The 11674-nt window shown below is 40.2% G+C and overlaps 1 protein-coding gene across 1 annotated transcript in view; it reads right to left on the bottom strand.

Moving 5' to 3' along the window:
- Window positions 1-11674, bottom strand: part of polr1a (RNA polymerase I subunit A) — a 129491-nt gene that overhangs the window by 29169 nt on the left and 88648 nt on the right. The window contains exons 22-24 of the mRNA XM_043715974.1: window positions 10284-10413; window positions 4367-4483; window positions 1814-2101 (exon numbers count right to left, since the gene is read on the bottom strand). Coding sequence (XP_043571909.1) covers window positions 1814-2101; window positions 4367-4483; window positions 10284-10413 — 535 coding nt within the window. The remainder of the gene's footprint in view (window positions 1-1813; window positions 2102-4366; window positions 4484-10283; window positions 10414-11674) is intronic.

Genomic DNA, 11674 nt, shown 5'->3' with positions numbered 1-11674 from the left:
GTAGAGCTTTCCACCAATGAGTTGAGAACAATTCCTATAACTCCAACCCAACAAAATTCAAACACAACTTATAAAAATCACAGTCAATAGTGATACCTGGGTTTGCAAACTGAAATGTGATTGTAGCTTTAATATATAGGCATTAGATAATGGAGATAGAATCATAGAGTTGTACAGCATGGAAACAGACCTTTTGGTCCAATCTGTCCATGCCAACCAGATACCCTAAATTAATCTGGTTAAAAATCACAACACCATGTTATAGTCCAACACGTTTATTTGGAAGCACTGGCTTTCACAGCACCGATCCTTCTTCAGGTGGCTGTGGAGTAGGACCATAAGACACAGAATTTATAGCAAAAGATTACAGTGTCATGCAAATAACATGATACATTAAACAAACTCGATTGGTGCCAAGTCTTTCATCTTTTAGAGTGGGTTTCAGGTTTCGGTTTATTAATATGTAAATCCCAGAACTTATTTTCATATCTCGTATTGGATGAACAGAAAGCTCCTCCAAGTAAGCTTTGGGAAGACCAAATTACTGTGTTTAGCTCCCACCACAAACTCCATTCTCTACCTGTGAATTCTATGATCTCACTGGCTGAAATTGAATTCGACATACATTACCAAGATGGTCTTTTTCCACCTTTTTAATATCGCCTGACTCTGCTCCTGAAATGCTCATTATTTCTAAACTTGACTGTTCCAGGTATATTCCTACTGGCCTGCCAACTATTACCCTCCATAAGCATGAAGTCATCCAAAACTCTACTGCCCATAACCTAATGGTGTGTTCCACTATTACCTGTGGCCACTGACCTCCACTGGTTACCAGTCAGGTAAAGTCTTGATATTAATATTTCCATCCTTTCAAATCCCTCCATAGGCTTCATCCTTCTTATCTCAATCTCCTGCAGTCCAAAAGCCTTTAAGTTACCAGTGGCTCCCCTATCTGGTGTCTTGAGCATTCCAGATGTTAGTCCATCCACTTTTGTAGGCTCTGGAATACCCTTCCTATATCTCTATCTTACCACTCCTCTTTCTTCCTGAAAGATGTATCTTAAATTAAGTTTTTCTGATCAAGGTTTTGGCTATCTACTTTAAAAATTCCTTACATGACTTGGTGTCAGAATCAGTTTTACAATGCTGCCGTGAAGTGATTTAAGATGTTTTATTTTACTGAACACACTATGAACACAACTTATTGTTGCTTTACTGAACAAATACAGTGCCATTGCAGATGCCAAACCAGTGATAACAACAGTACATGGTGGTCATTGTTAAAATAATTTCCAGTCTACTAATCTTGATTTCATCACCTTCTCCCACCCACAATCGCTTATAACCGTAGTCACTGTTGACTGAAGACTGACTACAAACAAAAAAAAGTCTTTGAATTAAATTTACTTTTCATAAAAAAAAGTAGAATTCTTGCATTTTCTATAGAGCCAGAGATAGGTACAGCAAGAAACAGACCCTGTGATCCAACTTGTCCATGCTGACCAGACATCCTAAATTAATCTAGTCCCATTTGCCAGCATTTGGCCCATATCACTTCAAACCCTTCCTATTCATGTATGATCCAGATACCTTTTAAAATGGTGCAATTGTACTCACCTGCACCATTTCCTCTGGCAGCTCATTCCATACACACAACACCCTCTGCCTGAAAATGTTGCCCCTTTGGTCCCTTTTAAACCTTTCCCCTCTCATCTTAGACATATACCCTCTAGTTTTGGACTCCCTCACCCTGGAAAAATGACCTTGGATATCGACTCTATCCATGTCCCTCAGGTATTCATGTAGGAGCTTCACATCTTACCTCACACCAAAGACTGTCAGCTACATCATATTTATAATCTTCAATAGCAGAATGTAAATTCAAAACTGCATTCACTCTCAGCTCATCCATGGTCTCTGTGATAGTTTGCTTTCTTCTCCTCTTTTCTTTGGTGACCTTGGTGAAATTATAGGGACATTCCAAAAGGTTTTGGTCTGTGACTTCATTTTGCTCACTAGATGGAAAATCATCATCTTCTTTCTCTTCTGGTTCATCTGCATTATCTCCAGCCTCTTCTCCTTCGCTGTCATAATCAATCTAAAATACACCCATAAACAGGAAAATAAATAAATCATCAGCTCGTACATATGAAGCAGTGGGAGTGTTCATCACCTATCTGTATTACTGAGCCATACATGGCAAGGGTGACTCAGGCTTATAACTCTCCCCTTACCTTTTCATTCAAATTTTTTCCAACCTTTATTGAAGTTTAGGTTCAGATCAAATTTGATCTTACTTTTAAAAGTGAATACCCAGACGGGAGGAATATTATTGACTCAAAACATATGTGGTCAACTTAATTTGCACTAGGAGTTCCTAGTCAGATGAAAACTAGATCTGTAAAGCCGATTCAGGCAATTGGGGTTCCTTACAGGGTCCCAGACTGGGGTGGGTGGTGGTCTCTCATTCAAACGCATTCAGGCCCTGATCAGGAAATCCAGCATGGAGGCAGCAGGGTACTGATTGAAATCCTGCTCATGTGAATACACCAATGGCTAATGAGCCTCACCCCACAACCCCATTCTGGCCATCTATTGCCTGTGGCATGGGATCCACCAATGATGCTAAACCTCGGCTGGGTGTCTTAATGGCTGGAGCTGCAATTTAGCATATCCACAGTCTCCATTTGGTCAGCGTCTCTTGGCAGGAAGAGCTTCCACTCTTGGAGCTCTGTCTAGTTAAATATCCAAGAGGCAAACTTTGCTCTCCAGTCTGCCTGATTGAGACACTGCCCAAAGAGTGGAATATCAAATTCTAGCCCAAAAATAAAAAACGCTCTAAGAAATGTCAAAAACAACAGACTTTCCAAGGTTAATCCTGAACATAGGATTGCTTTTACTGAGATGTAAAGGACTAGCCTTGACACTGAGGCAGTACTTCATCAGAAGTGGCATCAAGAGGCCCAAACAAAACTGAAGACAATGGGAGCTGAAAATGTGTTGCTGGAAAAGCGCAGCAGGTCAGGCAGTATCCAGGGACAGGAGAATCCTGCTGCGCTTTTCCAGCAACACATTTTCAGCTCTGATCTCCAGCATCTGCAGACCTCACTTTCTCCTTGAAGACAATGGGAAACAGGGAGAAAACTCTCCACTGTTTGAAAGGCACAAAGGAAGACAACTGCACATATAGAAGGCGAATCACCTCAACCCCAAGATATCTCTGCAAGAGTTCCTCAGGCTGGTGTTCTAGATCCAACTGTTTTCACCCGCTTCATCAATGACCTCACCATCATAACATCAGAAGTGGGGAAAGTTGCTAATGAATGCACAAGGTTCAGCACCATTCGCAAATCCTCAGATAACTAAGCAGTCCTTGTCCATATGCAGAAACACTGGGACAATACATAGACTTGAGTAACAAGTAACATTTCACCACACATGTTCCAGGCAATTAATATCTCCAGCAAGAGCAAATCTAACCACAACTCCTTGAGATTCAATGGCATTACTATCACTAAATCACCTATTAGCAACATCATGGGGATTTACCATTGACTATAAACTATGCAAATAGTGTGATGACAAGAGCTGGTTAGAGGGTAGAAACTCTAAAGCAGGTAACTTATTTTTTCTCCTCCAATGTCTTTCCACCAAGGTACAATTCAGGAATTTGACAAATACATCCTACTTTCCTGGATGAGTGCATCTTCAACAACAATAAAGAAGCTTGAATTATCCAGGACAGGGTTGCCCACTTAATTGGAGTCTTATCCACCACCTTCAAAATTCAATCCCATCACCATCAAATGACAGTGGTAGCAAGTGAATACCATCATCAAAATGCACCACAGCAAGTCATTAAGACACTGTCTTCCTCAACCCCTTCCAGTCATACATCATCTTTCCTTCACTGTCACTAGGTCAAAATCTGCAACATATGTTCGGCAGTAGTTCAAGAAGGTATCATACCATTATCTTCTCTAAGGCAATGAGGAATGTGCAATAGATTCTGAGCTAGCCAACAATCCCTTGAAGAATACTTTTTTTTAAAAATGCAGTTTGCAGCAGGTGGAGAAAGGTGACAGAACTTTAACAGGAATATTGAAAACAATTTAGTTCACAAAACCCTCAATTCCATGAAATGAAAACCAACCTGACCTAATTGTCTTTACACAGCATAATAATTATGCTCAGATTGTATTGTAAAATACTGACCTCAGGGACTGCAAATAAACATTGGAGTACAGTAACAGTTTAACATTATATGATAGTTAAATCACAACATAGGCATATTAAAGGAGTCCATTCAGCTCAATGCTAATAGTCACACTCCATAATTAAGGTACAACTTGTCCTGTTATACCTCCTCCTCCTGTTTTTCACGCCTTTTAGCTTCTGTTGCGTCTGCATCTCCTTCTTCTGCTTCTGCATCAATGATTGGGGCCTCAGCTTCGCCTTGAAGGTCATGGTCATCTTCTGCCTTTTAAAAAAAAATGAAGTGAATGATGTCAAAACAAAAGGCAGATATCAATGACAATCTCCAACTGAAATATCTGACAGAATTATTTCCCCAAGAGATGCAATACAATAAGAATGCACTAATCATGTTACAAAGATAATAAAAAGCAAAAATAAAGGCTCTATATCTGAATATACATAGTTATTTTGTTTACTTTCTAATGATTGCTATGATTTGATAGCCATTACAGAGATGGAGCTGCAAGATAACCAGGATTTTGTCCTGAATATTGAGATATGTGTGACTTTCAAGAAGAATAGGAAGGGAGGCAAAGATAGAAAGGTAGCAGTGTTAAACAAAGATGACATACATACAATAGTTAGAGTTGACCTTACATTTTACATCCAATTTGAAAGGGAGCACATTGGGTCTAAGACTAGCATTTTAAACTTCAACAAGGGCAATGATGTGGACATAAAAGCTGAGCTAGCTGAAGTGAACTGGCAAATTAGACTTTGAAGAAAGAAATAGAGTTAGGATTAAGACTGAGACTTGATATCAGACTTGAAACATTAACTCTGCTTCTCTCTTGACAGACCCTGGTGACTTTCTCCTGCATTTGTTTTTATTTAAGACAGGTATGATTTTTCCTCTTCCATTCTGAAACATTGGTGCTTTTTAAGTTAGAAAGCACATGGCAATGGAATTAAATAAAATGAAAATAATTTTAACTCTGGATTACACTATTTCTTATTAAGAGTTTAAAACATAGAACAATACAGCACAAGAGCAGGTCCATGTCTGTGCCAACCTTTATGCCCACTATTCCCTGCTTGTTCATGTGTCTGTCAAAATGCCTCATAAACGTTGCTATCATATATGCTTTGATTGCCTGTGGTGAAAGGGTTAAAATTGTGTCCCAATACATGTGTGAATCTAACCGAAAATGGAAGGTGTCGCTTGGTCCCGTGTGAATCTTGTTATACACCTTCCCGTGTGAATCTTCTTATCTGTATGTAACCAGAATGGAATGTGTTTTTTAGCCTTGCTCTGCTGTTCACATGAATGTTTATATCTGGAAAAGAGTATATCAGCTGGAGAAGTCTCCAGTTCGGTAGAGTCTGCTCCGGGGTTACGTTTAACCGCCGAGCGTGGGTTGTTGGCAACCGCTCTACGAGAACTGACGGCTCCCAGTTTTGGTAACATGTAGAGTGAGTATAAGCCAGACCCGTTGTAAGTACGAGACTGGTTGTGGTGACACTGCGGGGAATAAAACACTTATATTCTAGCAGACTCGCCTCTTGGCTGTTTGTTCTGTGTCAGACTACTTTCCTGCGAGCCTGGTCCTTGACCTTGAGAATTTTTTAAAACATTGCCTCCCTTGGCAGCATGTTTTAGGCACCTATCACCCTGTGTGTAAAAGACTTGCCACATACATCTCCTTTAAACTTTCCCCCTCACCTTAAACTTATGGCCCCTAGTATTTGATATCTTTTCCCTGGGAAAAAGACTCCGACTATCGATGCCTCTCGTAAGTTTGTTTACTTCGACCAGGTCTCTCCTCAGCCTCCAACACTCTAACAAAAATAATCCAAGTTTGTCTAAACTCTCATTATAGCTAACACATGCCAAACCAACATCCAGGTAAACCTTTTTTGAACCCTCTCCAAAGCCTCTGTATCCTTCTCAGTGTGCTGACGAGAATTACGTGCAATACTCCAAAAGTGTCATTACTGAAGTCTTATAAAAGCTACAACATGACATGCAACTGATATAATCAATGTCCCCACTAATGAAGACAAACATGCCATTCATCCTATTTGGGCTGCCACTTCAGGAAGCTATGGACTTGCACTCCAAGATCCCTCTGTACATCAATGCTGTTAAGGATCCTGCCATTTACTGCATTTAACCACCCAAAATGTATTTTCTTATATTTGTCTGGATTAAACTCCATCTACAATTTCTCCACCCAATCTTCCAGCTGATCTATATCAGCCTGTATCACTTGACAATCTGCCGCACCATACAAATCACCATCAATGTTCATGTCATCTACAAGCTTACAAATCAGACTGCCTACATTTTCATCCAAATCAATAGTCCATAGATATAATACAAATAACAGAGGCTCCAGCACTGATCCTTGTGGAACACCACTGGTCACAGACCTCCTGTCAGAAAAATACCCCTCCACAATTACCTCTATGAGCAAGCCAATTTTGTATCCAACTTACCAACTCTATGGATCCCATGTGACTTAATCTTCTCGACAGCCGACCATGAGGGACCTGGTTAAATGCTTTAGTAAAGTCCACATAGGCAACATCCACTGCCCTACCCTCCATCATTTTCATAATTACTTCCAACACACACAATCAAATTTGAGAGACAAGGTCTCCCCCACATAAAGCCATGCTGACTATCCCAAATAAGTTCATTCTTTTCCAGTAAATATTGTCCCTAAGAATCAGCTCCAATAATGTCCTAATACTGATGTAAGGATCACCAGCCTATAATTTCCTGGATTATCGCCATTGCCCTTCTGAAACAAAGAAACAACATTGGTTATTTCCCAATTTTCTGGGACCTCACCTGTGGCGAAAGAAGAAATAAAAATCTCTGCCAAGGCCCCAGCAATCTCCTCCCTGCCTCCCTCAGTATGTTCAGTTTAGACCCTGGGGACTTAGTCACCTTCAAGGTTTTTCAAGATACGCAATGCCGTCTCCTTCTTAATATCGACACCCTCCCCCTCCATCTTACTATCTTCCATGTCTTTCTTCTTGGTGAATAGCGATACAAAGTACTCATTAAGGACCTCACCCACTTCCAATGGCTCTATGCATAAATTCCCTCCTTGTTCTTGAGCAGACCTACCCTTTCCCTAGCTATCCTTTTGCTCCTAATACACGTAAAAATGCCTTGGGATGCTCCTTAATCCTCCTTGCCAAAGACATTTCATGGTCCCTTTTAGCTCTCCTAATTCATTGTTTAATTTATTTCTGGCTTCCTTTATACTCAAGGGCCTTTTCTGCTTTTCAGCTTCCTAAACCTTACATATGCTTCCTTTCTCTTTGTGACTAAACTATCTATATTTCTTCTCATCCAGGGTTCCAGATTCTTGCCATCTTCTCTATCATCCTCACAGGAACATGCTGATCCTGAACTCCGATCAACTGGCCTCTAAAAGATCCCCACATATCAGATACGGATTTACTGTCGAATAGCTGCTCCCATTCTAACTTCTCCAATTCCTGCCTAATATTGTTGTATTAACCAAAGTTAAAAATCACAACACCAAGTTATAGTCCAACAGGTTTATTTTGAAGTACAAGCTTTTGGAATGCTGTTCCTTCATCAGGTAGCTAGTGGGGGAGGATCACAGGACGTAATTTATAGTAAAAGGTCAAAGTGTCATACAACTGATGCGATGTATTGAACAAACCTAGATTGCTGTTAAGTCTTTAATCACTTAGGATGGGGATGCAGGTTTTGATTCATTAATATGCAAATGTTAGTCACGAGATAGTTTAAGGTTTTATTAAAAAAAGGTGACATCTCAAGCTCAGACAATGCATTAAAGGTGTGAGATTACAGTCTCGACTTTGAGTCAGACTGGTTCTATATCCAAAGCAGGAATTGGTAAAATTTCATATGGATTGACGACTTGCAGATTGTGTGCTTTTTGAGCAAAGTAGAAAGTATCTGCATATACAAATCTGACAGACATCTTTGTAGCCTCTTGTCCACAGGAGAAGTCCCAGAGATTGGAGAATAGCCAATGCTGTCCCATTGTTGAAGGAGGGTAGCAGGGATAATCCTGGAAATTACAGGCCTGAGAGTCTCATGTCGATGGTAGGGAAATTATTGGAAAAGATTCCCAAGGATAAGATCTATACAGATTTAGACGTAAATGGACATATTAGTGATAGACAACATGGTTTTGTGCAGGGGACATTGTGCCTCATTAACTTGACCAAGTTTTTTTGAGGAGGTGACAAAGATGATTGTTGAGGGAAAAGCGGTTGATGTTGTCCATATGGAATTCAGTAAAGCCTTTGACAAAGTCCCTCATGGCAGACTGGTACAAAAGGTGAAGTCACATAGTATCGGGTGAGCTGGCTGGATGGATACAGAACTGGATTAGACATAGGAGACAGAGGGTTGCGATGGAAAGATGCCTTTCAGAATGGAAGGTTGGGACTAGTGGTGTTCCACAGGGATCAATGCTGGGACCACTGCTGTTCATGATAGAAATAAATTATTTGGAGGAAAACGTAGTTGGTCTAATTAGTAAGTTTGCGGACGATATAAAGATTGGTGGAGTTGCAGTTACTAAGGAGCATTGTCAGAGGATACAGCAGGATATAGTTAGAGGCATAGGCAGTACATTGGCAGATGGAGTTTAATCAGAATAAATGTGGGGTGATGCATTTTGAAAGGTCATGTACATTTGGAAATTATAAAGTGAATGGCAGAACCCTTAGGAGTATTGAAATGCAGAGGGATCTGGGTGTACAGGTCCACAGGTCACTGAAGGTGGCAGCACAGATAGATAAGGTGCTTGCCTTCATTGGAAGGGGCATTAAGGATAAGGATAGACAAGTTATGCTGAAGCTTTATAAAACTTTAGTTAGGCCACACTTAGAATATTGCGTACAGTTCTGGTCACCACACAACCAGAAGGATGTGGATGCTTTGGAGAGAGTACAGAAAAGATTTACCAGGATGTTGCCTGGTATAGGGTAGTTTAGCTATGAAGAAAAGCAGGATAGACTGGGTTTGTTTTCACTGGAACGTATGAGGTTGAGGAGCGACCTGATAGCAATTTATAAGATTGTGAATGGCATAGATAGAGTGGAAAGTATGAAGCTTTTTCCCCCATGATGGAGGGGTCAATTACTAGGGGACACCGATTGAAGGTGCAGAGAGGGGTTCAAAAGAGATGTGTGAAGCAGATTTTTCCACGCAAATTGTAGTGGGTGCCTGGAACACACTGCCAGAGATGGTGGTGGAAGTAGACACAACAACAGCATTCAAGAAGTACCTGGACGAATGCATGAATATGAAGGGAACAGAGGGATATGGTTCCTGTAAGTGAAGACAGTTTTAGCATGGAAGGGAAAAACGTGGCAATGCAGGCTTGGCGGGCCTAAGAGCCTGTTCCTGTGCTGCATTGTTCTTTGCTCTTTGTTAACCTACCCCGTAATTTAGCACTGCCACCTGAGCACTTCTTATCCTTATCCATAACTAACTCAAAACTGATCACTATCCTCAAAGTGCTCCCAACTCAAACTTTGATAACCTGGCCAGGCCCATTCCTCAATATAATGTCCAATACCACTCTTTCCCTTGTGGACTATCTGCATATTTTTCAAGAATCTTCTGGCTGCACCTAACAAATTCTACTCCATCTAGGCCCTTGGCACTAAGGGACTCCCAGTCAATATTGCAGAAACTTAAATCACCCATTACAACAAACCTGTTGTTATTTTACATATTTCTATCATCTGCTGACAGCTCTCTTCTTCTATCTACCGCTGGCTATTGAGAAGCCAACAGTACAACTCCATCATAGTGACTGCAACTTTCCTATTCTGACTTTTACCTATATGGTCGCCTCACTGGATGAGGGGTGTGCAGCAATACACTGAATATAAAATTAAGGTTTATAAATTAAAGCTCCAACATTTTAAAATCAATCAAGCAAGACATTTAGCTCCTAAATATATTATATACATGATATGAGTTTACGACTTTTGAAAAATATGTAATATGTAAATGAGCATACAATGACCCAGCATAAGAATTCTAATCTTACCTGCTTCCCATCACTCTCTCCAGAGTCCTGATCAAGATCCTTCTGTGTGGCCTTCCGGACATTGACAGCTTTAAATGAACCCAGCTTGGCACTTTTCTTTTTGATGCCATCAAGCAGCAGTTGAAAAAACCTGTCACAAGATGAGAACAATATAAATCTTCAGTAGGCAAGGTCTGCAGTCTGATCGTCTTAAAATGTACCTGAGTCATATAATTACTATGGCCAATATGATATAGACAACATTGTTTCCTTATTATTCTGCAGAATGTAACAGGCATATTTAGACAATTTAACCCAATGATCCATGTGTTATTCTCCAAATGTGCCTAAGTCAAGGCCACTTGAAATCTGGAGTTTATGGAGCAAATAAAATGCCTATGTAGCAATGGCAGAGAAGCAAACACTGTGAAACTAATTATAACCAGCTCCAAAACAAAAATCACAAACATGCAGACATGACTGTTTGATAGTCAACTGCGGTTGTTTTATTCTGAACCTTGAAGTCAGATATGAGACGACTAGCAAAAGAAGTTTGCAACCACTAAAAAGGCACATTCAAATTATTGTCTTAGGATCTTGGGTTTAAGTGCAAATGTGGATTGCACCATATGCATTGCATTTTTACACAATTAAGAACACCACAATTAAGAACCACCGATTTTGTATGTGATCCCTTAATAGCTATAGCACAATCCATATGATTTACATAACTTCACTGACTATTAGACTTATAAGCAGAAGTAGGCCATTTGCGACACTGGCCCATTCCACCTTTCAATAACATCATAGCTGATCTGATTATCCTTAACTCAATTTTATTGTCTTATCCCCATAATTCTCGATTCTCTCACTGATTAAAAGTATCTATTTCAACCATTTTGTGCTCAGAGGTCCACACAGCAGCAAAAATCATTATAGAGAACATCGCATTCTAAGTGTGGTCTGACCAGTGCCTTCCATACCATAGCCTTAACAAGAATTCCCTATTTCTCTACTTCATTCCCTTTGCAACAAAGGCCAATCTAACCAGTTGCCTTCCCTATTAGCAGCTGAACTTGGATGCTAGCTTTTCACACACAAAGACTCCCAAATCACTTTGTATTGCAATTTTCTCTAGTCTCTCACTCTGTATCCATTTAAATAATATTTGTCTCTTTTATTCTTTCTGCCAAATGGCAAAACCTCTCATATTCTCACATTACAATCTGTCATATTTTCACCCACTTAACCTGTCTATATCCTTCTGTAAACTCATGTCATCCTCTATTTGCCTTCCTCACGTATTTTTATGTTATCTGCCATCTTGGGCTATAAAGGTCCAAGGGAGTGTTGCTGAACAAAGAGGCCTTGGAGTGCAGGTTCATAGCTCCTTGAAAGTGGAGTCGCATAGG

The sequence above is a fragment of the Chiloscyllium plagiosum genome, chromosome 1 (assembly GCF_004010195.1).
Source record: "Chiloscyllium plagiosum isolate BGI_BamShark_2017 chromosome 1, ASM401019v2, whole genome shotgun sequence".
NCBI classification, from domain to species: domain Eukaryota; kingdom Metazoa; phylum Chordata; class Chondrichthyes; order Orectolobiformes; family Hemiscylliidae; genus Chiloscyllium; species Chiloscyllium plagiosum.
The sequence above is the reverse complement of the archived record's forward strand: the minus strand, read 5'-3'. Positions and strand labels throughout refer to the sequence as shown.